The sequence below is a fragment of the Topomyia yanbarensis genome, chromosome 3, assembly GCF_030247195.1.
Source record: "Topomyia yanbarensis strain Yona2022 chromosome 3, ASM3024719v1, whole genome shotgun sequence".
NCBI lineage: Eukaryota > Metazoa > Arthropoda > Insecta > Diptera > Culicidae > Topomyia > Topomyia yanbarensis.
Window position 1 is genome coordinate 397,032,894 of NC_080672.1, and position 27,326 is coordinate 397,060,219.

A 27,326-nucleotide genomic window follows, 5' to 3' on the forward strand; every position below is an offset into this window, starting at 1 on the left:
CTAAAACGAAAAAAAATCCTAGCGAAAATATCATGTAACCTTAATATATGGAATTAAATTCGAGCTTGTCCCACTGTGCACTGGTTCCATAGGTGAGTTGTATTATATTGGAAGTCTAATTATAGGAGGATTTTAAACGACACTGGTGAACCCTGTACACTAAGAATCGACAATGAAGCCAGTCGAAATAAAGTGCTATGTTCCGCCTCGGAATGTAGCACTAGAGCGTTGCTTTTAGTGTCCGGCTCTTCCACCCATAATTTATTCACGCTGTGGAAAACACTCAATGATTTAGCGTTATTAATTAATGAGCAAACCGGTAATATCTAGAAACCGTGTCCTTCGTTTCGTAACAACCCAAGAAAGTGCCTTTTCAACCAGAACCCGTCGGCAACGGTTTTGGTTTCATTCTTCCTCACTTACGGACATTACCGTAAACTCTCCGCGGGATTTCGACTTCTAACGAGAAAAGTTTGTCGTCTTTGTAGTCGATCTCGTTTTGACCCCGACGGGTGATGATTCTTCGCTTCGTGTGTCAAATGACAAACCGACCTTCGAGCGCCGAATGGGGACGATGGGAAAACGGTTCCATCATTAAACCTTAAATCCAATTTCCCAAATCAATGCCATTCTAAGGAAAAACCACTTCTTTCCATAAAGCATCCCCGGGAGCGTAAGTTGATGTCGGTCGAGTACGACGCAATATTCACCTGAAGTGTACACGTGGTGCTGAATATTTTATACGCAATTAGTAAATGATTCAAGGGGTTTCGGAAAGGACGTTGACGCGACGGTTTGAGGGAGGCGTAAAACAAAGGATGGATTCCCGATACACCTACCTGCGAGAATGCCCGGCTGTGCGAAGAAGCTGGCAGTCCTGTCCTCATTCTTGGCGTTCATGATCAATACGCCACTGCCGCCGTACGGGTTGGTACTATCGTGACCGTGTCCGTGACCGCCGGTACCGACGTCCGTGGGCGTAATGTGCTGGGTGTGACTGATCTCGAGGTCTCCGTCGGGTGTTTGACCACCGTGCGTTATGCTGGTGCCCGATTGCTTGCTGGTGTCCTTACCGATTGGCACTGTGTTGATGGTGTGCGGTTTGTATACCGCAAACGGTCAAAAGAAAAAGTTTTGCATTAGAAGTGCGGTGGCACGTGGGCACACGTAAGTTTATTACTATCGCAAAGCATGCATCGGTTAGTTAGTAGGTAGTAAAATAAATGGTAGCTTGGTAGTGAATAAACGGGGAAAAGGGCACATGCATGCAAACAGTTTTTTTTCGAAACTCGATACGTGAGAAATTTTCCGGTTTATAGTTTCCCACATGTGCCCTTTTAAACTTATAAATAATCGGTTCGTCTATGGATTCAGCTGTGGAAAAACTTTTCTCACGAACCGGGCTGCAATGAGAAAAGTTTCGTTGCAAATTGAATGTCACGACGACTGACGACTGAGCAAGCGAACAAGTTTGGCGTAAATTTCGTCGTAAATATGAACGAATGGGCGTTGTACTGATGATAATTGCAGATGGGTAAAATTGCGAAAATATACAATTTCTTACAATCGAGCTACACAATTAAAAATCCATAGACGAACTTGTTGAAGCCTTATAGCTATAGCTGAAAATCTAGCTTTCTGTATGACACAAGGATAATGAATTTCAAAAGAGGACTGAGCAATTCGATACGAATGTAACTAACAGCGAGTATATATACTACGACGATTCAGGTGTGGAATGATGAGAATGGGAAGCACTGCAGCGAATCACATTTATCAGGAAGTAAATATTGTTGCAAATTGCCGAGCGATACGATGTTTACTAAAAAAGTTACAAGAACACAGTGTGCTGATGGATGATGAGCAGAAATATGGGGTGGAATGAGGAGTGGGCCGATTGATTTTTCAATCTAATGGGAGAGAATGACGGCACGATATAAGCAGTCAGCATCAGTGAGCTACAATTCGAACAAATATTAACGAATGGGAAAACTATTTTTAGGGTGATGAGTGTTTCCTGCAAAAATTACGATGTTTAATCTTGGTGAAATTGCTGATGATCGGAATGAATGAAACTCATGCAAGAAAACAAGAAATTGAAAGTCGTCCAAGAAACAACAGACAGAACACGAGTAATCGAAAAAACAGTTGTATAGGTCATTGGTAGGAATGTAGTGAAACCATTGTTAATAGAGTGCATTTTTTTCTGAAATTTGTATCGACAGTCATCTTCCACCCTAAGCTGTAAAATTATAGAGAATAAAATGGACTTGTTCTTAATAGTAATGGTCCCTATTTCGGACAGCAAACGAAACTGGACGATGCGATGGGAACATCCTTGTCTAGCCACGTTTGCCCTTCGAAATTCCCATTTTCTCTTAGACTAATGGTAAAATAAATAAAAAGCCATGCAAAACTGACTATCTTCATCGTCTGTCGTGGACGGATCAACGGAAGGTCTTTTGGTTTCAGTGTAGAGATCATCATCATCTTCGTCAACGTAGGTTTCATGATCACCTGATCCTCCTGCACTGTTTTCGGAAATGCGGGACTTATCCTTCGAACCGCCCGCGCCTAGGTTCGTGTTGCTGTTGCGACTCGAGCTGGACGAGGAAGAGTCTTCGTCATCGTCACCGTAACCGGAGCCGGAAGATTCGTCGTCTTCCTTCTCTAGATCGTCGCGAATCTGCGGGGATGGGAGAAAGAGAGAGGAGAAACAGAGTGTGAATTACAGAGTATGAGCGTAAAGTAGGTGAGTGTTATAATTTTTGTGGGAGTTGTCCTACTAGAACTGTTGAGCTAGAGTTTTGGAAGTGCTCCCTGTCAGAATCACACACTATAATTATAGACGAGACGGGAAATATCACCCACTAAAACACTGCATAAGGTCATTTGCAGCGGGTTGTGATTCTGTGTGTGATATTCATTGTACGGTTCAGATATGTGCGGGCGTAGGGACATCACGGTCGCGTGTATCATCACGAAGGGCTCGACCGTCTGTACATTAACGTGTTCGATCGCGTGGACGTTTGTATGACGCGTGCGCTAGCGTGTATGTAACTTCGTGTGTCCATTCGCATATTCGCGTGTGTTCTTGGATGATCGCGCGCGGACGGTGAATCTGATACTTAATTTTCAGAATGCGGTTCAGATGATAGAAGTCATTTTTTATTGGTCCAACTGAAGGCATCGACCTAGGCTGCTAGGCCCGAGAGACGGGCCTTCCGGAGGTAACGAATTTATGATCGCCGGAACACGGGGTTTATAGGTTCAATCTTGAGACGGCGTTTGTAAATTTATAAGTGCTAAAACGTTCACTTAGTCACCGGGATGTTATCCTGTTTGTAAAATCGCGAGCGTAGGTGTACGTGGATGATCGCGAAGAGCTTGAGCGTTTGTATGTTAACGTGTTTGTTGCGTGCGCTAGTGTGTACGTAACTTCGCGATTTTACAATCATGTGTATTCTTCAACGATCGCGCGCGGACCGTGAATCTGATACTCAATTTTTTGTGTTTAGTTCAAATGCTGGAAGGGAGCAAGTTTCCCCATATCACTAGTTCTCAGCGATGTCGCTATGGAGCGTGTTATCTAGCGGATATGAACATAATTTTTTTCGTCAAACTGACCTTGGCTTCTAGAACCGAAGGAAGAGATTTCTGAACTTGACCGATTCATTATCACGCGAACATGGGCGTGTGAAGGTTCCCGTTTGAGATCGCGTTTAGAAGTTTATGAGTGTTTAAGCATTCACTTAATACTCTGACTAAGACCGCGGGTTTTGGTATGCGTGAATGATCGCAAAGGTCTTAAGCGTTTGTATGCTAACGTGCTGAATGCTAGAGGAGAAAGATATTTGCCATATCACTAGGCCCAGTCATGTTACCCTGGAACATGTTGTTTAGTTAGGAGATGAACGTCATTTCTTTATTGGTAGAAATTAACACGGGAACACATGCGTTTAAAGCCCGTGCTTGAGACCGTGTTTATAAGTTTACGCGATACAAACATTTTTATCTTAACATGATTGTCGCGTCAGGTAGCGTGTATACAACCGCACGTGGATAAATTCAACTTTATATCCGTGGCTATTCGCATATTCACGTGTGTTCTTGAATGACGCGTGGACCGTAAATTTGATGCTTAATTTTCAATGTACGTTTCAGATACTAGAAGATAGTTCCGTCATATCACTAGAGTTCACGGTCATGTCGCCATGGAACGTGTTTTCTAGTGAATATGAGCGCTTTTTTATTGAACCAACTGAAAGCATGAGTCTTGGCTGTTATGACCAAGCGTAGAGGCTTCCGAACGTGACCGATTCATGATCGCGCGGGCGATGGGTTAAGGCTTGAGATGGGGATGTGGATGATTGCAACTGCATGTTCGCGTTTGTGACCAGGTTTGTGTTACCGCGAAGATCACGAGCGTTTGTACGTTGGGAATGGGACACATTGTGAGTGTTTATAAGATAACATGCAATTGATTGTGTTAGTGACTGTTAGTAAGAATCTAATTAAAGATATTGCAATAAAAGGAAACATAACATACCGAATAGAGATAAAAAAGATGCAGCAAGTTTAGGTAGAAACATATAAATTGACCGATATTATTTTTGGTATAATTGAGTAGAGAATAAGCAAAAGAAATACAACAAAAGGAAACTAGTGAAGTAGAAGAAAAGAACACATGTAACACACAATTAAACTACTTTAACTTGTCTAAATACCAGAAAATGGTATTTATTTACCGTTAACGACAATTGCATTCAATTAGAATTTTATCTCAATATTCTGTCCCGAAATAAATTATGCGTCGGTAAATTAATCGTATATTAATTTATCCAATCCGATTCTCCCAAATGAATGAAATCGAATGCTCGAATTGAGCACCGGAAGTGAAGTTACCAACGAATTCTAGTAAGGAAAAAACTGCATGTGAGATAATAAATTACCTATTAGTCTATCTGCCCATCGATTCCCTGAATAAGTTGTCACAAATAGTCAGACGAGTAAAAACACATACGACTAGCGCATAACAATTGCTTTTACATTTCTTTATTGAAAAAAACACAAAACAATAAAAAGGGGTATAATCCAACCAGGAGAAAATAAATGGCCAACAACCCGAGCATACTATTTTCTGGTATCATACCAAAACCAGGTATTAATTGATTATTAATACCTGATTGAGGTATTATGCAGGTATTGAAGAAGCATTCTTCAAAACCTGCATAATACCTCAATGAGGTATAATACATTATTTAAGTATTGTTTATGTATTCCAGTGATACCAAATCAATACCTTATTGAATACCTCCATACAGTGAATTTTGTTATTGGAAGGTTAAAAAGGTTTTATTATTCAGGTATTACAATAACTCTTATCATTATCAACTAGTTATTCGTAGTACATGTCTCAGTTATTATATCAGGTATTTTACCTCTTATGCAAGGCTCCTAAATACTTTATTGTGGTGTTCAAGTGTTGGGTAAAATATACCCGAATTTGGTATTCTGAAGTTATTTTCTTCTGCTCGGGAAGCTTTCTCGGTCTCCTCGATGCATTACTATCGAGACGTAATGTAATAATCATGTTAAAGCAATTGTCTGCCAGAGGTTCTTTAAACCTGATGCACAAAATATACTTGATCATGTTTGCAATACCGTCAAACCCATCAACCTAGGGGAGGGGAGAAAATTTACTATTTACGATAAAAACTGAAATGATTGGTCGGGTAACCTTTTTAAAAGGTTTTTGAATGAAAAGTTAGGTTTTACAATAAAACTTGTTTAATTTTTTTACGTTAGGTGTGCATTTAGATAGTTAAAAATTACCAAAAGTCAGACTTTTTTTTTCTTACAAACTTCATTTGCAAAAAATGGTTGTCTTCTTGAACAGTGTGTTCAGAAGAATTTGAGTACTAGAGAAAGCGCAGCTTTTGGTTAAAAAAAATAATTCCCGATTCCGCAAGTTGTGTTTTAAACGAGAAGATTTACTTTTTTTTCTCACTAGTTCTCGAGGAAGGATAATGCAATCTGGAAATCTGTCCTTATCAGCTTGTTTCTTATAAACGGGATAATCTAGCAGTCCAGTAACAAAACGTCTGATACATTCATTTTCGTAATAAATTTCACAAGTATGGTGCTGAAGAGGAATAAGGAACAGTCAAGATTACATTAGCCATCATCCAGAACGAGACAACAAATTTTGGAAGAAGCAAAGGATGTATGATTGAAAAAGGTATTTGTGCTTGCTGTAGAATCCTCGATCTCACTTCATAAAAGCAAGGCACGCTGACGATGCTCTAGTTGAATAAATGACCTTTGTTCTTTGCTAAATACATCATCTCGTTGGCCACCTGTCACTTGGACAATTGAGGGCGCATCTTGTCCAGTATTATGAAGCTGTTCTTCCCAGTTGTTTCGAAATGCCACCGCTCTGATAAAATACATCCGCTCGATGTCAGCTTTTCCACACCTTCTATCTCGTCAAGGTAAGTTCCGGCAATCCTATGAATCTAAACTGGCGAGTTTGTAATGGGTTGTGAAAAATTTTGGCGACCCTCAAGATTTGCTCATCCATGTTCCACAATTCAAATTTCCAATCGATCGAAATCAGGAATCAGAATATATCATCACTTTCTTGATGCGAAGGGAGAGAGCGGTGAAAGAAGAAAGGGTACGGAACTAGAAAATGACAACACAATACAAAACAACATTCAGCCTGCATTCTTCACTACCAAAGCAATAATGAACCCCACTGATAAAGCATATAGCTCTATACGCTGGGTAGGAACAATAACATATCGTGAAGTCCCTGTCCCTGTTAATAGGTTCATTTGTCGATGGAGATCCGAAAGTCCGGATACGCAATTGAATTACAGCAAAGCAGCTACATATCAAATGACATGAAGTTCCGTAATCGAATACACAAAGATCATACAAAAAATACTCAGCATGCTACAAATACAACAAATTCTTTGACATATTTCAACTCCCATCCGACAGAAATGATTCAGTTTGAGCGCAAAGTTGAAAGCTACGCCAATGATTGGCATGTTCGAATACAGCCCAACAGCGAATCTTGAGCTTTATCCAACATATCAACAGTTGTAGAAAGGGTTCTGGACCAACCAAGGCAGTCGCAGCGTACGCTCTAGCCAATTCGTCTGCCCATACATTGCTAGTAATACCGGAATGACCAGGTACCCATAAAAGATAAATATCATTTGAAACACCAAGTTCTTCGATTTGAGTGCTACATGCGATTACTGATTTCGGTCTCGAATCTAACGGTGTTTTTAGGGCAGCCTGTCATAGCAAAAACAAATTCTTATACCGCAAATTCCCGGTTGAAGTGTTCGTAATACGCCACACTGAATTGCGAAGACTTTTGCTTGGAATACGGTAGAGTAACTCCCAAACTATTGGGATTAGCCCAATCTCATTTCACGGCAATATACACCAGTACCGGCTCGGACCTCCAACATTGATCCGTCAGTGTAACAAATTTAGCTGCATAACCAAGAAGGTTCATTTTCAAAGATAGCACCGTTGATGAAGCACCTTATAAAAGAGGCGATAAGGGACGCGTACGAAAATAGCTGACCACCGCCAATCGTTTTTTCACATTAATATTTTGTATTAAACAGATTGTAAAAAATCACAGTGTATCCAAAATCCTCTACGCAGCGTAGTAAATTACATTGTATGAAGATATGCTCAAAGTCTGAAAGCAATCGATAAAGCCGTTACACACCCGCCCGATTTTTAAAATAGTGTTTCGAGAAAAACGTATTCGAAGTCTACACGGAAAGTAATGTTCCCAAAATCGAGAAATGAATTCTGGAACAATCACGTCTTTACGTTACGACAACACGACCATGAACAAAAATCCTGTGTTCTATGATTAGGTTCAATTACTCTCCAGTAACGCCAACTTAACGCTTTTATAAGTGGAGGTATTTGTTTTTGTATACTTCAGTCACTATTTCTGCCATAACATTACCAAATAGATTCACAAATTTATGAACATTATTCATAAACCAAAGGTTGATTCGTGGTTTTATTCATAGATTTTGAAAAGTAATTCGGAGTTCAACTATACGACGTGAACTGATTCATGATGCATTACATCTTGATCGGAATTTGCTTGTCGTGGTTGTGAATTAGTTCACGAAATCAAACCAGTTTGGATATGTCCTCTTGAACTATTTCACGTAACTCGGAATGTTATTCATGAAGCCATTAAATCCTCGTGAACTAATTCATGATTCAAATATATTAGTCACGATTAAATATCCGTGCTTGTGAAATGGTTAACAAAATCATAAAATATTATTTATGTATTCATGAACTGGTTCATGATGCCTAATGTAGTAGTTACGACTGATCATTCGTGCTTGTGAAATATTCCACAAAATCATGAAATATTATTCATGGAATCGTGAGCTGGTTCATGATTCCTAGTACATGGTTTATGATCTAGAGGTTGTTTTTTTCAACATTCTTTTTAATCGCGGTTTTTTTTTAATGACTGAGTTGACATACCAACTTAGTTTTAAATTGTCCAGTTTTCTCTACAATTTAATCAAGCCAAAACACTTAAACTTTTGGAATGTTTTGCATTTAACTGCCAAAAATTCATCCATTATGATGCAACGTTCATTTTCTCATCTACACTGACAAACAGCAAGCAACTGATGAGCTACAGGTCAACATTGGATGTGTTATTCACGAAATTTCTTCAGTTGTTCTCGAAAAAATGACCAAAATTTGACCGACCGAAGTGGCTTTTCAAAACATAATCACGATGGACGTTCATCCGAAATTATTGCAAAAGATTGAATTGTAGATCATATGCTACCAAAATACCCATACAACAATGGTTGTCAACGGTTTTTTGCGTATTGTATTTCAATTTAAAGAAAAAAAAACCTGTTTTAATTCACCTAGCGGTGCAATTGTGCCTTTCTCAATCATGAACACGAGTATGCTTGCGTTGTTTATATTCATTAAAAGCTTTGAAGTGCATATATTACATTTTATTATTATACACAGGGTGGCCAGATAGAATTCCTTAATATCGGTAGGGTCACTAAAAGTTTATCGGTAGTTATCGGTAGGCCGGGTTGTTGTCCCAAAAACGTAGTATTGACATAGAATTGTAAAATACTGACAACACAGATCTCAGACCAAATCCATCCCAAAAAAATAATGTTGAGTAGGATGTGTTCAAAATCAATAAAAATCGGTAGTTTTCGGCAGGAATAACAAAATATCGGTAGTTTTGCGTTGGTCGTCTGTGAATCGGTAGGGAAGACCAAAATCGGTAGGACTACCGATAAATCTGTTGGTCTGGCCACCCTGATTATACATGACATGACAACAATATACAAGAAAAGAAATCATTATTCGAGTTCTAAAATTTTGAAAAGGAAAAAAAAAGCCATGGTAATATTGAACTGAAAAAAGGTGTGAAGTCGGCAAAGTCCCAAAAAATCGATTATTATAAAAAAATTTTTTACTCATCACCCTGTAATTCCGGAACCGGAAGTCGGATCCATTAGAAATTCAATAGCAGCCTATGGGAACGTTGCACCTTTCATTTGACACTAAGTTTGTCTAAATCGGTTCAGCCATCTCTGAGAAAAATGAGTGACATTTTTGGTCACATACACACACACAGACGCACATACAAACACATACATACACACGCACAGACATTTGCTGAACTCGACGAACTGAATTGAATGGTATATGTCACTCGGCCCACCATGCCTCTGTTAAAAAGTCGGTTTTCAGAGCAATTGCAATACCTTTCTATTGAGAAAGGCAAAAAGAATGATATGAATGATTTATCTTCCGTGCTTGTGATATTTAGAAAATATCCTTAATCATTTTCAATTTCATGCAACTCTGCACATGGCCACGAAATTTTTACGTGAACTATTTCACAAAATTTAGAAAAGTTTTGAAATCATTTTTGTTCCATGCGTTTTTTTTATGAAATATCATGCAGTTATGTCCAGCTGTTAGCAAACAGTAATAGGTACGAACAGTAATTATAAGAAAACTATTAGAACCTCGAACCAGAGATACCAGGTAATATTTTATGAAATCTGTGCGCAGTATATCTAAAAATCTGTGAAAATCTGTGCTTAAGGAGAACGTAAGTTTGTGTTCGAAAACAGTCGCTACTTTTTTGCCTTTCTCATATAAAGAAAGGCTATGCAATCACTGTAAAAATCGACTTTTTAACCGAGGCCCGGAGGGCCGAGTGTCATACACCATTCGATTCAGTTCGTCGAGATCGGCAAATGTCTGTGTGTGTATGTATGTGTGTGTGTATGTGTGTATGTGTGTGTGTGTCATTTAAACTCACACAATTTTCTCAGAGATGGCTGAACCGATTTTCGCAAACTTAGTTTCATCTGAAAGGTATAACGCTCCCATAAGCTGCTATTGAATTTTTAGTTGATCCGACTTCCGGTTCCGAAGTTACGGGTTGAAGAGTGCGGTCACACAGCAAATTCCCATATAAACTGGTACCACCATGATGTTCAAATGATGTAAAACATATTAAAATTGATGTAACATTACTCTAGTTTGCGGGTCTGGATCACTAATGATCAATCAAAGCAGCTTTGACCACATTGGCCACCTATGACGGTTCATGACGCCCCCGGGGAACCCGCCAAGTTCCTAAGCTAATATCACACCCATTCCCCAACGAATTCTCTACCGATTTTTACAAACTTGATTTCAAATGAAAGATACAGTAATGCCATTGACTGCTGCTGAATTTCATTCTGTTCTGACTCTTGCTTCCGGAGTTACAGGGGTGTTAGTAAGGATACACTGGAATTTCCCATATAAATCGGTACAATCGTAATACCTCAGAGGCTAAAAACTATTGAAATGGTCACCAAATTACTTCCAATCGTAGATCTAGATCACTGATTGCCAATCAAACATTCTTTGAATATATTGTCCACTATCGACGATTCCGGAAGTCCGGAATTCCGGGCATATTCCACAATTAAAGTCAAATCGGTTCTTCGGTGATGACTGAACCGATTTTCTCAAACCAAGTCTCAAATGGAAGGCAAAATATGCAGTTGAGTATTGCGTCGCCGCCCCCCCCCCTTCCCCTCTTGCCCTTACACCTCCCTCCTTCATCACTCCCCTCCCCTTGGACCACCCTCACGCCCGCATTTCCTTCATCCATCCCGTATACCGAAATAAGATGAAGGATTTCTGACGCATCCTCCACTCCCACTCTACTAACCCCCCGTTCCCTACACGTTCAAACCCATTCCACCAACCTTTCCAAATTATAATCACATGAAGATAACATTGAACTCATGCTTATTAGGCTAATTAAATATTATTCTTTTGCCTTTCTCATATAGAAAGTTTATGCAATTGCTCCAAAAACCGACTTTCTAACCGAGGCCCGGAGGGCCGAGTCTCATATAACATTCGACTCAGTTCGCCGAGATCGCAAAATATCTGTGTGTATGTATGTGTGTATGTATGTGTGTATGTATGCATGTATGTATGTATGTGTGTATGTGCAGATTTGTTTACAAAATGTCCACATCGGTTTCTCGGAAATGGCTGAACGGATTTTTACAAACTAAGATTCAGATGAAAGGTATAATATTCCCATAGGTTGCTATTGAATTTAATTTTCAACCGACATCCTGTTCCGGATTACGAGTTGAAGAGTATGGTTACAAAACAAAATTTGTTGATTTGTCCACATCGGTTTCTCGGAATTTTCTGAACCGATTTGGTAAACTTGATTTTAAATGAAAGGTCCATCAGCTGCATTTGAATTTTGTGTGGATCCGAGTTCTGGTTCCTGAATTACAGGGTGATACGTACGATCACGCAGAAAATCCCGATTCTAACGAATTCTGCGATGAATGTAAAAAGGTGAAATTTTTTCCAAAATGTAAACACAACTGTTGAATTTGTAGATCTAGGTCACCAACAGTCATTCAAAGTCTCTTTGGCCACACTGGCCACCATCGACGGATCCGGAAGCATCCAAATTCAGAATAACGGTTATATTGGTTTCTCGAAAATGGCTAGACCGATTTGGTCAACTTAGTCTCAAATAAAAGGTGTTGCGTCCCTGGAAACTGATATTAAATTCCATCCCCATCCGACTTCCGGCTCCGGAGTTACGGGTTGTGGAGTGCGATCACATAGAAAACTCCGATTCAAACCGATACCGCGATGAATGCAAAAAGGTGCTCTTATATATACTTACCAAGTGTAATAAGAATGAAAGACATTTCCATAATGTTATATTGTACGAACCAGCTATTAAATCATAGTTTGGAGAAATGAGAAAGGCACAATTGCACCTCTAGGTGGATTAAAACAGGTTTTTTAGTCTGTTGTTACTACATTACTCTACGTGTCGAATTCGAAAGTAATCTCAAGACTTCAAATATCAAGATCAACACACTCACAAAAACGCGACGCGAGACAGGACACAACACTTATTGTCCTTACTAACTTTAAAAAAGGATTAAAAATTACCTTTTTGTCGACCGGTTTCGGGCTCGATGTTGCCCATCTACAGGACGATGTCCGACTGATTACTGGATTACACATACAATCATACTGCGTGCAGTACTCGTCGAGAAGAGAGTTAAAAAAACACAAAAATTCACTGAATTTTCAGGTTTGTCAAGTGGAAAAGGGGTGATGATATTGGCGCGTCGTCCTCGTTCATAAGCACGTGTTCAGCATTGGCTATGTACATTGATTCCCATGCGTTCAGGTGTGCAGCTTTCCGTACAGTTTTCACGAGTTTCGCACTGTCCCAGTCTATGGTGTGATTGTGGGCTATAGTGTGTACTGCCACACTGGAGTCGTTGCCTCTTTCGTGGTCGACAGCATGCTTATGTTCTCGAATGCGGACTTTGAACTTTCGGCGAGTTTGTCCAATATATACTGCGGGGCAATCTTTACAGGGGATTTGGTAGATCCCCGATTTTTGATCCGTTGGAACCTTGTCTTTTAGATTACACAAGAGGTCTTTCAAGGTGTTACCACTTTTGTATGCGACTTGGTAACCATGTTGTTTTAGGACGGTTTGGACAGGGTTAGTAATTTTGGGGTAAAACGGCAAGCAGATTCTACGTTCCTGTTTTTTATCCGGCTCTAACGTTGTCGCGTTTTGTCTGTGCTTTTTCCTTTTGTGTTTTCTTAGAATTTTGTCCACAAATCTTTTTTCATACCCGTTCAATACAGCAGCTTTGTATATTTTTTCCCGCTCGGCCTGGAATTCTTCATTTTCCATCGGTACATTGAATAGACGGTGGGCCATGGAATGGAAGGCTGCTTGTTTTTTCGGCGCTCAAAAACAAGCAGCCTTCCATTCCATGGCCCACCGTCTATTCAATGTACCGATGGAAAATGAAGAATTCCAGGCCGAGCGGGAAAAAATATACAAAGCTGCTGTATTGAACGGGTATGAAAAAAGATTTGTGGACAAAATTCTAAGAAAACACAAAAGGAAAAAGCACAGACAAAACGCGACAACGTTAGAGCCGGATAAAAAACAGGAACGTAGAATCTGCTTGCCGTTTTACCCCAAAATTACTAACCCTGTCCAAACCGTCCTAAAACAACATGGTTACCAAGTCGCATACAAAAGTGGTAACACCTTGAAAGACCTCTTGTGTAATCTAAAAGACAAGGTTCCAACCGATCAAAAATCGGGGATCTACCAAATCCCCTGTAAAGATTGCCCCGCAGTATATATTGGACAAACTCGCCGAAAGTTCAAAGTCCGCATTCGAGAACATAAGCATGCTGTCGACCACGAAAGAGGCAACGACTCCAGTGTGGCAGTACACACTATAGCCCACAATCACACCATAGACTGGGACAGTGCGAAACTCGTGAAAACTGTACGGAAAGCTGCACACCTGAACGCATGGGAATCAATGTACATAGCCAATGCTGAACACGTGCTTATGAACGAGGACGACGCGCCAATATCATCACCCCTTTTCCACTTGACAAACCTGAAAATTCAGTGAATTTTTGTGTTTTTTTAACTCTCTTCTCGACGAGTACTGCACGCAGTATGATTGTATGTGTAATCCAGTAATCAGTCGGACATCGTCCTGTAGATGGGCAACATCGAGCCCGAAACCGGTCGACAAAAAGGTAATTTTTAATCCTTTTTTAAAGTTAGTAAGGACAATAAGTGTTGTGTCCTGTCTCGCGTCGCGTTTTTGTGAGTGTGAATCGAGTCCTTACGTTGGCACAACCCCCCAAAAACAAGATCAAGATCAAATTACAAAAATCCTGAAATTATGAACATAAATCACACTACTCTGACTAAAATATTACGAACATTGTTTTGTGCTGCACGTTTTTTCCAAGAGCGGGAGAGGCATGACAAAAGATACTTACAACCACTGTAATCTAACCAAACATTTGAATTTATCGCCAGGTACATTTTTGGCGCGAACTAGTTTTTTTGGAAACACAAATAATTTCACGAATACGAGGTTTATTATTTATATTTCAGGAACTTCTAGGATTGTTCGCGAGAGTGTGCGCGCTTTTCAAAACACATAAATATTGCCTCTATATCTTCAAAATTGTAGTGATTTTTCCTTGAAAGTTCGAGGAAACGTCTCATGTATTATCCACCTGAATCCTCTTGGGGTCCTCTTATAAAATTGTGCAAAAATAACCTAATGTTTGATAATTATTTTTGAAGAAATAAAATCACTTATACATGTGCGCTATTCTGCAAAATGTTTATTAAGGTTTCATCTTTAAAATAAAAATTTTCGTGTAAGGTGTCAAAAATGGCGTCCAAAATGGCCAAAACGATCTTGAAGATTACATTCCGTAGAGGCGTCTCAAACAGAAGAACATGAAAAAATTCGATATAGAAACAAAATGGCGGCCACTTGAAAATAAAGTATCGTTTATTCGCACGATTTTTCCACTTTGACCGGCTATAAAAAATCGGTAATGTTCAAAATATTGCGATTGTGTAGGTTACAGCGCCCGAGAATGCTGTCTTCTTTTAGGCGGACAAAACCCGAAGTTGATTGGTTGAATGGCTCAAAAATGAGAATGCCCGCAGCTTCTAAAAATCTTGTTCCGAAAAACCCGCCATTTTGACACCTTACACTCGAAAATTTTCATTTTATAGACGAAACCTTAATAAACATTTTGCAGAATACCGCACATGTCATTTTACAGCTTCAAAAATTATTAAACATTTGGTACTTTTTGCCACAATTATATAAGAGGACCCCCTTCATAGGCTAAATAAATCTTGTCTTCTTGTTAAAAAATATTCTAGTTACTTTGAAATATCACAACCCAAAATATTTTAGACAAAATGTTATAATTGTTGTACTAATGAAAGTAATTTTGATCAAATCTGACACCCGGTTGATTTTTCTATCGTTATTGAGAATAATAATCATATTCGTTCTAAAAAGCGACCCGTCATAATGCAGAATAAGGCTGATCAGCCAAAAAAAAATATGCGCAGCACTATATGGGCGACCTGTTTTTCATTCGACTAGCGTTTGATGAAGAACGTACTTACTACAAAAATACACGCGGACTTATATAACTTTCCAATATGTATTCGATTGGGTCTCTTAGGTTCACCATATTGACGGCTCAGTCTGAAATACACTATCCGATTTTTGGTTTTCTGCGTCATTTAAGAAAGTTTTTGCGTTGTTCATAGAAGTCATACATACTGTGAGATTTCATACAAAGTTGGTTTTGCCACCGATTAGTGCAAATATAATGTGATTCCGTTTAGTACAATGAAAGTTACAAACGTTTAAAAACTTTTCCTCTTGTTTCTTCCGAAATTTTTAAAAGGAGGTTCTATATTGAAAGATAAGTAGACACAAAAAACGAATATGAAAAACTTGGATCGGTATCCTCAAAAGTTAGTAGTAATGACTGCATTATTTAAAAAAAAATGCATGGTTCTTGTGAACTCATTTGACTACAGCCGATGCTTTGATTGCACAGGAATCTATACACAAAAAACACACATTCAACTTGAACCAGACTCTGTCTAAGATTGTTTTAGAGGTTGTAAATAACTGTAACTCAATATGTGCTCAGATCTAGATGAATATTTGATATTTTTTGAACCTATGTATGTAATTTTGTGCAAACCAAACTTTGGAATGGAGCCGTATATCGTCAATTGCAACTTAAGGTCATTCGGATATAATTGGGCTAAAAATTGACGAGCAAATAAACACAACCCGTCGAAAGTCTCAAGCAACGAACAGGGACCAAAATCAAGGTTGGAAGCTGTTCGGCCAGATGCTGATGAAACTTAATGGATGTGGTTTTGATTGACGATGAAACCTATGCGATTGCAAACAAATTCTGTGGCTGAATTTTTTTTCCGGAAGAGTTCGCGAAAAAAATTATGATTTGACATGTGACAAGAAAACCAGCGTTTTTCTGACAGACATCAGTATAAATCACTATGAATTCGGAAGTAAAGGAAGTTCTTCAATAAACGGATGTTACCCTTCTTTAGGTCTCATTATGGTCCATTACTTTTCGGACAGATTTAGCCAGATGTCATTACAACAAGAACGTGCTACAATAATACCTTAATGGAGTTCAGTTCATCTCCAAAGAGCAGAATGCACCGAATTGCCCCCAGCTTCATCCAATAGCGAAGTATTGTGCGATAACGAAGCGGAAACTGAATATGAAGAGCACAGTTTCCAGCAAAATTGGTCGGTTGAAGAATTGGTGGAATCCGTAGGCCAAAACCGTTACTGAAGAAAGTGTGCACCGGATGAAGAGCGATATCAACAGAAAAGTGCGATGATTTCTTCAAAATAATGATGAATTATTTGTTTCAGTTAGTTTCGCAAAAGAAAATTTTATTAGCTTTGTTTCATCCTTAGACAATTATTCGATTGAAGGAATACCGAGCTATTCATGGGTTTTAACAACATACAACCACATAGAAATACTATTTCACAACTATCGAAAACACTATAAAATGGGCTTGAACCCATAAATAAATCAGAATATGGTTTTTATAGGAATCTTCCAGATCATGTTTATGATGTTTTCATGGGTTGAACCCATTTCAAACTCTATCAAAACACCATGCACCATGCACACCTTCGTAGAATTTTTAAACAGTATGTATCAACTCCATTTAACAAAAAAAAATATTTAATTTTGTATTTTTAGTGTGGAAAACGCTCCGGAATCACATAGTAGATATAGGTATAATTTCAGGAAAAAGAAGGGAAATTTGGGCATTTATTGAAAAAACTGTGCTTCTTAAACTAAATCTAAAAAATCTGATGTTTGTGAATTTTACCAGTAAGGAATCTATTTCCATTTTGTTCTGTAGAAAAACTACAAAATATGTATGATTTGCAACATAGAGCAGAATGGTTATTAGTAATGGGAGATTTTTGAGATAAAATGTGCCGAATCTCCAACTTCCCCTATTTTTCGAGAAACTAAAATATTTCCATTGAAATGCAAAGAACGTTGCCTTTAAAAAATGCATTAACCTAAAATTTTCCTAGTTTTACTTTAAAAGCTAGCATTTAATGCATTTTTTTTTTTTTTCATATTTTCAAATAATACTACTGTCAAAAACCTCAAGCACCCTTGGCAATGCCCTGTTCAGTGTGGTGTCCGGACAGAAAACGAAAACTGCGCTGAGCATCAAAATTACATTGTACAGCCACAAATTAGGTTCATGATGTAGTTCACGAAACAAGATACCACAAATCAGTTGCACTTTTATGATCCAATTCATATGGTCGCTATGCAAAAAATCCCAAGCGGGAAATTTTTTAGGCAAGGCCAATATTTTTTGACATTGAAAATGTCATACTGCACTATCTCAGGCATGGTGTCATTCTAAAATCTAAAATCAAACGATGTCACGTTTTTGCGTGAACGCTAATAACTATGTTATTTATGAACGGATTTCCGTCTTTTCAGTACCAAACAATTCGGAATTAACTGAGATTATGTTTTATTGCTATATTGTTTTTGTATTTCAGTAGCACACCATTGAAAAACAAGCAAAAATGAATAGATCTCGGGAAACGTGAAAACTCCCATACACACCAGTCAATCTATCCCGGGCAGAGCCGACAATAAGGAGAACCTAAGCAACTCAATCATATACCGGAGGCTATTTATAGAGGTACCGTATGGTCGTTTGCGTTAGTTCTTGCTCGATTTTCGTACGAGTAGGACCTGGACAATAATGTCCGGACGATGCGATAAGTTCGAGTCGTGTGTACACGATGCTTTGCAAAGTGGCTGGGTAGGGTGACCTTGGGTTTGAGCACAGCAGAGTACGATGTGTTTGTATGCCGCTTGTGAGTTTGCGTTGTGATGTGACTGGGACAAAAGCGACAAATTAATTTATTTTTATGATTTTATGCGCGTTCGGTTAATGAAACGTCAAATGCTTTTGGTGGTTGGTATGTACGTAGGGTAATGAGCCTATTGGCACACACGTATTATATTTCGGATATACGTGATGTGCTTTGGCGCTAAGGCATCTAGCATGTTTATGTATGTTTAAAGCACGGGCAAACTTAATTGGACTTGCGTCTACTAAAATGCGGTGGTGTGTTGAATATGTTGGTGGGTGAGCGGCAATGAGGTTGATACTAAGGTGTGGCAATGCTGTTGCTCTCTCACTCGATCTCTGTAAAGCACGTGGACAGCAGGTATATGGAAAATATATGGAGTTGAACTTTATTACGTAATAAAGTTAGAGAAATTGAGCGAGAGAGCAATACAGCATTGCCACACCTTAGTATCCAGTACATTGGGTGAGCGGGGGTTTATGTTAGAGCAGTTTCAGAATTGATTTTCGTTTTAAAAAGGTTGAAATTAAGCAATCTTTGGTAGCCAACCTAAAAGTAAAGCCATCTGACGAAGACAAGCATTAGTATTTTATGTTGTTCAAATTCCGTCGGGCATATTAAGCAGCATAGTATTTTATATAGGAGGTTCAAAGCAAAACTGTAACGGAAACAATCACCTTGCGTTTTGTTTTATTTTCTATAAGCATTAAAACTGGTATACGCTGACGTTTTCTTTGTTGCTTCATTGGATACACGTTTAGAACTTCTGTGGTAAAGCTCTAGATTCATAATTGTGAAAGTTCTATAATATAAAACTGAAAATTTCAAAACTAGAACTTTAGAAGAATTAATTATGGAAAATTTAATTGGAAAAGATTTCATATTTCGTTGCAAACCCAAATATTTAATTTAGAGAGCGTGGGCTTACCCTCCGTTGAGTGCTGAGTGCATATATTGTATTTCACAAAGTGGCTAATTGTAATCGATTAATGCTAAGAAATAATTGTTAAATTGATATAATCGATTAGATTAAAAGCATAGCAGAGAGCATGACTAGAATTTATAATTTCACTATTGTCGGAGGGCAAATGATAAATTATGTTTCCGGAAAGGGTGTATAACAAATTGTAACATATGGAATCGAGGAGTAAGCTAGCATGTGCCGTAACCAGGGTTACCATATTCACAGATTTTTCTGAAATATCACAGATTTTTTTCAAAATTTTTAATCACAAATTATTTTTCACAGATGACAGATTTTTGTCATTTTTTTTTTTTCGAGAGTTGTCCTACTGGAGCTGTAGAGCTAGGTTCTCGGAAGGGCTCCCCGTCAGAATCACATACTACAATTTGCAGACGAGACAGGCAATGTCGCCCAATAAAACACTGCAATAGGCCAATTGTAGCGGGCCGTGATTCTGAATGTGATATTCTTTGTACGGTTCAGGCATGTGCGGGCGTAGGGACTCGGAATCGCGTGTATCATCGCGAAGGGCTCGAATATTTGTACGTTAATGTGCTCGATCGCGTGTGCGTTTGTATGTCGCGTGTGCTAACGTGTAACTTCGCGTGCATAAATTCTATTTCATAACCGTGTGCCTTTCGCATATTCGCGTGTGTTCTAGAATGATCGCGCGCGGACCGTGAATCTGATACTTAATTTTTTGTGTACGGTTCAGATTCCAGAAGGAAGTGGGTTCTTCCATATCATTAGAGATCCCAATCATGTCGTCGTAGAACGCGTGGTCTAGTGGATATGAGCTTTATTTTTTTTGATTGGTCCAACTGAATGTATGGACCTAAATTGCTAGAATAAAGGTTAAAGATTTCAGGACGTGACCGATTCATGATCGCGCATTTGCGGGTTGGCGTTTGAGATCGCGTTTGTAACTTCGTAAGTACTGAAACGTTCACACAATTGCCGCAGTGTTATCAAGTTTACGCGATCGCGGGCATAGGTGTGCGTAGATGATCGCGAAGGGCTTAAGCGTGCGTATGTTGACGTGTTTGTCCCGTGTGCTCGCGTGTATGTGACTTCGCGTGTTTAAATTCGATTTTGAAACCCTGCGGCGATTTATATATTCGCGGACCGTCATTCTGATCTTTAGTTTTCGGTGTACGGATCACATTCTGACAGGGAGAGAGTTACCCCATATCACTAGAGTTTCCGGTCATGTCGCCATGGAACGTTTTGTCTAGTGGATATGGTAGTTATTTTTCAATTTTATTATTTTTTAATAATTAACAAGGACCTAGATTGTTTGTACCGAGGATAGATACTTCCGGACGATCCCGATTCATGATGGCGCGAGCGCGGGAGTTTGTAGGTTGACACTTGAGATCGTGTTGGTAAGTTTATGAGTGCTGAGATTTTCACCTTATCACCGGGGTGTAATCATGTTTGCGAGTTCGTAGGTTGCTTGGAAAATCGCGAGGGGCTCTAACGTTTGTGCGCTGACGTGATTTTGTAACGTGTGTTCTTGAATGGTTGCGCGAACCGTGAGTCTGATATTAAATTTTCAGTGCGCGGTTTGAATTCTGGCAGAGAGTGGGATCGTTTATATCGATAGGGTTCCCGGTCATGTTGCCATGAGACGTGTTGTCTAATAGGTATGGGCGTATTTTCTTAATTGGTCCAGCTGAAGGCATGGACCTAGGCTTCTAGGATCAAGGATAGACTTTCGGACGTGACCGATTCGTAATCGCGTGCACGATGGCATTTTTGTAGGTTCCCGCTGAGACCGCGTTTGAGAATGTGTGAGTGTTAAGACGTTCACTATCACCATCGTTGTTGATTCAGCTGAAGGCGGGTGTAGAATGGCAGTATAGGACTCGAAAAGAAGAAATAAAAGACAATATATGAGAGACGTAATAGATTAGATAGGTACAAGATACAGCTGAAGTTATGATCATCACATGAGACATACATTAGGACTTCAAACACTACTAATACTTGAATAGCCAATCACCACACATAGCACATCCTTTCTCAATTATCTATTTGTTACTGGTTGATTGTTGGTTATGAGCTGGTGAATAGAGGAAAGGTATAGAACAGACAAAAGGCTCATATCAGCCCTCCCGGCCTCCTCGACACACCACTATCGAGGCATATTGTAATCAACATCTTGAAGCGGGCTTCTTATATAAATCAAATCCTCAGTAGTCATAATGTTTGGTGGATTATTAACATGAGAACTAATTAACCTCTAGTAGTAGAACTTGGTGCAAATAAAAACTAAAAAGAGCGAAGGTCCTTATATTTAGATAACTCTATTGAATATATTGTGGCTTGATGATGTTTACAATACCGTCAATCCCATCAACCTGCGAGAGGGAGATGACAGATTTTTGTCATTTTGATAAAAATTTCACAGATTTTCACAGATTTTTGGAAATATTGTGATTTTTTCAGATTCTTTAGAAATTAATCACAGATTTTCACAGATTTTTTTCCTGTTTTAGTCATCAAAGATGGTAAAAAGATTTTTTTGGCCGAAACACAGTTTTCAATGTGGCATCCCTGGCCGTAACCTGTTTTTACTGATGACACCCACGCTCTTGAAAAAGTTGCATTTTCAATGTCACCGTGGTTGTGTCCTGTACACAACCTTTTAATTTTTTGTAAATTGGGACACAACCTAAAATATGTTTGATTTTTTTAGTGTTTTGTATTCTCCTCGTCAGTAACTAACACCAACTTAATGCTAATTCGATAAATCTAAACCAACACAAAATTGGCGCCAGTTACACACTAAAATCTAAAAAAACACACGTCTTGCGTGAAGACTTAACCCTTAAAGGCGCAAATCGATTTTTTTCATGCTACAATAATGTTGTTTTAAAACAACATTGCGCATTTAAGGGTTAAACAACCGGCTTGTACCGAGTGATGTATCGGTAGTTAGCGCAGAAGCTCATGTTTTCTGATGAGGAATATTGACCCGAAACCGGATTTTAGAGTCCAACTGGCGCCACAAGGACAAGGAAAATTTGAAAACAGAAAAAACGAAACTTTCATATTGTCATGTTACTCCGAGTAAAAAGCCGGTAGTAACCCACAAATAAAATTTTAAACTTCTGATATCATGAACATGGGTCACATTACTCAACGTGTTGAGTTCGATAGTAAGTGCAAGTCTAAAATATCACAATAACATGCACATAAATTACGAAAATCGTGACAGAGATCCTGAAATCATGAACATAAATCGCACTACTCTGTCAGAAAAATCCGATGTAAATCTCGTGACCAACATCACGATAACATGAAAAGAAATTGCGAAAATCGTGACTATGGTTCAGAAATCAGGAACATCGTTTAACTATCGACTCTTTTAGTTAATATTGTTTATTCAAACCAGTGCATCTTCCAATTATAAACAAGAATCATAACAAAAATTAAACATGTCAAAGAAACAATCACTGTAGCCTCTTCAAAGATACGAATGTAACGTCATGTATTTTTCTTTTGCGCGAGCTTGTTTTTTGGAAATACAAATAGTTTCATGAATACGATGTTTATTATTCATAATATCAGGACCTTGTTCATGATTTTTGGAATCCATACAGTAAACGTGATCGTTTTTCCATAAATTCATAAATGCGTGAAGGCTAATGATTAGAGTTAAAAGTAATCGAAGCTCTTTTTTGACGGCTGAAAATAACCCTGATGTGACTCGTGGGGAAATATTCATTCAAAAATACATGTTATTCATTCAGTTGAATATCGTACAATAATGTTCAATTCAATAATTATCTAGGCAAATCTTTTCAAGTGCCGGTAGATCATATAAAATAACAATTATCATTGCTTAAATTGTGTCAGGGCCTAGTTTGATTCGTTGATGCACGTTCACTTCGTGTAATAATCGGAAAGGAATGAAAATCTGCATGGATGAATGGACGGTTAGTTCGTTTGACGCTTTCAGCTGCGTCGCTGAATATTGAAAATGAATGCGGCTGAATATGATCAGTTTTCGTTCAATGAATTTGAATATTAGTAACTCTGCTAATGACTACTCACCGACTGCGCGAATAGGTATGTATGAAAAAATACGCGATTTCGCAGGTTCAGATATGCCGTGAATAAAAGGTGCTCTTATCGACTTCAAAGTCGCATATGATACAATCAATCGAGATGAGCTATGGCTGATTATGCACGAATACAGGTTTTCAGACAGACTGACGCGACTGATCAAAGCAATCAAAGAGTACTCTTAAATCCCTTTGAGTCTCGGGTGGGGTTACGGAAATATGATGGATTCTTTTGTCTACTGTTTAATATTGCCTTGAAAACTGTAATTAGAGGAGAGAAGAAAGTCACGAGTGGAAGTTTGTTCAGCCTTTGGGCTTTGCCGACAAGATTGGCATCCTAACACGTAACGTTGAGACATACATCCAGCCGAGGCGTGACTGGATTGATCATAAATGCGTCAAAAATAAAATACAAGAACGCAATATTTTTCGCCGGGCCTTCTAGCAGGAAACCGTGCTTACTTTATGGACTCTGAAAATCCTTTCGGTAGAACGAAGTACTTCAATCGATGAAATATTTCGTTTAAAAACCCTTTTACCAACATTGCCCTTTCCTCCGCCGGCACTAGTGTATCACGTTCTCAGTTTATAAGTGCTGAGGCAGCCCATCATGACACTGGGACCATCTTCATTCAAACACGTCTGATGCCGCCTCGCCTCCCGACTGCAGCAATGTTTACAACCGCTCGAGAAACCGATATAAACCGTCATACAGCTCCCCCGGGAGATGGTGTCTGATGTGCTTTTGGATGGAACCACTTTGCCAGTGCTGCAGCCTCCAAAAAGTGCACGGTGGCACTTTTATTGCAATTTTATATGTAAGGCATTCATAAGCCTTGCTCAAACACTCTACTTAGCTTCCTGGTTAGCTACGGGGCTCAACACACCCGACGCGACCCTACCCGACTCGCCTCCCCCGCAGCACACTCCCTAGAGGCACACGTTTCCCCTTTGCTCTGAAAGGAGTATTTGTATTGCTATATGTACTGCATCGCAAAAATTTCCAACTTGGCGGTGTACATCCCTGAAGGTGGTTCTTTTTCGTAAGCTCCACCGGGCGATAGATGCAATAGTGACGTATGCTTAAACCTAAATTTCACCGATCTAGGTCACTTTTGCAGCCACTAGCACTAGTGGCAGAGCTGGCAGTAACTAGCAAATCCTTAGTAAAAAGTGAACACCGGGAGCACTAAATTATGCATGAAACTTGTTTCGAAAAGAAAGTTCTAAAATTGACATGAAAAATTGGCTGCAACAACGTTCTATCGCGCATTCACGGGCGCTCACAAAAAGTGTTCAGGGAGAAAAACGCGGCGCAAATTAAATTAACTTCCCCTGGCATAAGTGAAACGGGTCCCCCCCCCCTCGTACTTACCTCTCCTCTGCTTCCGGAACCCTCGAGGCCTTCATCGTCAATGTAGATATCATTATTCGGACTAGAGCCTCCCGCGCCAAACGGTGTCGACAGCGACTGACTGTTGCGGTTATTTGATTTCTGCAATTAAAACCAAACACAAGAGAAAAAAGACCACTGTTAGAGTGAAACAAAAAAAATGCAAAGGAAGCAAATATATAGAAGATGGGTACGGTCGGAGCTGTTGGCATGGGAGAGGAGCGAGTTCCTATTCACGTAGCATAACTACACACGGGTGCCGAGGATAGCGTGAAAACAAAAACGTTTGAGGCACTTCCTTTAGAATCTATGTCACCCCTGTGCTCTGGAGGGACATCCGTCATGTGGAAGAATATGAAAAACTGTTTTGAACAGAACAGGTTCGACGTCCTGGCCTGCCTGCCTGCCTGCAGTGTCAGACGCAGATGAATGCAAATGAATCAAAAGTGAAGGAAACTGCACTGGACCGTGCACGATTTCATAATTCAAAAATTATACCGTATGCGGTTTCACGACCGTGTTCGTCATAAATGAAGCTATGCATTTTAATTGAGCTCAACGTCTAGGATGCACGTACTTTCAGCGTTGAAATATTTTCTTTTCATGAATTTCAGACTTCATTCACCGGTCACTTAGGCGGTAACAAACTGTTTGAAAGGAAACTTAACTAAATTTCGTACAAAATGGTTGTAAAATGTGGTCTAACACCCAAAACAGCGATCATTACTTGCAATTATAGTAAGTATCCTTTACAGTTGCTCGAGGCCCTTCAACTGTGTAACACCTCAGTTCATTAGTTGCTTTAGCTATACGTTTGAGTTAAGACTATTATCTATGCGGCGTATTCAATGTCCCCGATTTGAAATTTTCCGAATTTTTCTAAATTGGACTTTTCCAGACATTCAGAATTACATTATTCGCTTTGGCGTAATCAATTGGCTATTTCAGGAGAGTATGTAAAGGGTAATTAATTTCAATTATTGCTACACTTATAACCAACTGTATTCTGTACAATTCATTACAGGCAAACACCGTCATCCTTTCGCTCGCATGCCATCGATCCAATTCTACCTGTTTGCCCACACCACACAGTGGGGCGACAGTAAATTTAGCAGGAATTTTAATTTTTAATGAAACTAAACAACTTAGTCTTTAGAGGAGAACTTTCGTAGTTTGTGAGCCCCTTCTTTTGGTTTAAAGAACAGGTAGGGTGGTTCCATTTTTATCAAAATCAATTTTTTTAATCATTCTAGATAGGGTTATAATACCTTCAGTGAAGTTGTAGAACGGTGCCCCAATCCAAGGTGTAACGCGACCCGTGCCGAGGGATGAATGGCGGGGGGCATCAACACTTCGAACCCCAACTCTACGTAAAACAAGGACTGGGATCCGAAGTGTTGACAAATACCAAGCCGCGCATGGAGCCTGTGAGGCACCAGGGCGCACCGCACAGTATTTTTGCCCTTACCCTGTCCAGCGGGGCTCTGACAGGGTTGACTTTCTTCCCCTGTCTATTCGTGGGAACAAAACGGAAAACACTAAGAACACTGTAAACATGAGTTTGGCGATGGAGGTGGTGAACCCCTTTGCCAAAGGGGGTTTGGCGATGTCTCCTCCCAGAGGGGGGGACAGCGACGGTGGCTGCAACCAACAGTACCAGAGTCTCTTCAGTGGGCCTATCAATACGCTCGCCGGGCCACTACCCGCGATGCGGGTGGTAGTTAAGCAACTCGATAATATCAGCGGAAAGCAAAACATCAGCAAGGAACTGAAACAGAACCTGCTGGTGCTCCGCCAAGCTGTTCGAATCGCAAGAAAAGAACAGGACACTTATATCAGCCGGATGGCGGGAAGAGAGAAGGCCGATAAAGGAGCCCAAACTAAGGCCTTCACCTTCCTTGGAGGAGCTACTATGGCCCAAGAGGCGATTGATTTCGCCTTGACCGCCAAAGAGGGCAAGACTGCGCTTAACCCGAAGCGGCCCAGGCAGTCACCAGTTTAAGATACGCGAAGCAACGTCAAACGACGCGCAACCTCAAAGGCCAAACGTTGTTTGAACGGTGCAGACCGGGGTCCCGAAGGGCGTCGACCCGTGAAGGTGACTACTCGGCCCAAGAAGGCAAAAGGCACCAACCGGACGCAAAGTGCCAGGTCACAAGTGGATACCAGCCAAACGGAGGTCGAACGCTCTTCGACCCACAAAGAAAGTCAAGGACAGAGGAGAGGTTCTGTTGGTGAAAACCGACAAGGACCAGTATGCCGACGTCCTCAAATCGATGCGGGCGGCCGAAAGCCTCTCGGCTCTAGGACAGGATGTGCGCAGCGTTAGACGTACCAAGACCGGCGAAATGATCTTGGTGCTGAAACGAGGTGCGCAAACTAGTGGGACGGCGAGACGTCGTCTCTGCCGTCATGGAGCAGGGTGGCGCAGAGATTGAGCGGACCTCTGTGCGCGTAGGAAAGGGACTCTTTGGCACGCAGGTAGCCTT

At 39.9% G+C, this 27,326-nt stretch overlaps 1 protein-coding gene across 2 annotated transcripts in view; it reads right to left on the reverse strand.

Annotated features, from left to right (window-relative positions):
* The window catches only part of LOC131689230 (syndecan), a 114,346-nt gene that overhangs the window by 23,245 nt on the left and 63,775 nt on the right, over positions 1–27,326 (reverse strand). The window contains exons 2-4 of one of the 2 annotated variants that reach the window (XM_058974178.1): positions 24,820–24,939; positions 2,422–2,686; positions 840–1,082 (exon numbers count right to left, since the gene is read on the reverse strand). In XM_058974178.1, the coding sequence (XP_058830161.1) occupies positions 840–1,082; positions 2,422–2,686; positions 24,820–24,939 (628 nt within the window). The remainder of the gene's footprint in view (positions 1–839; positions 1,083–2,421; positions 2,687–24,819; positions 24,940–27,326) is intronic. The other variant, XM_058974179.1, reaches the window with a different exon arrangement.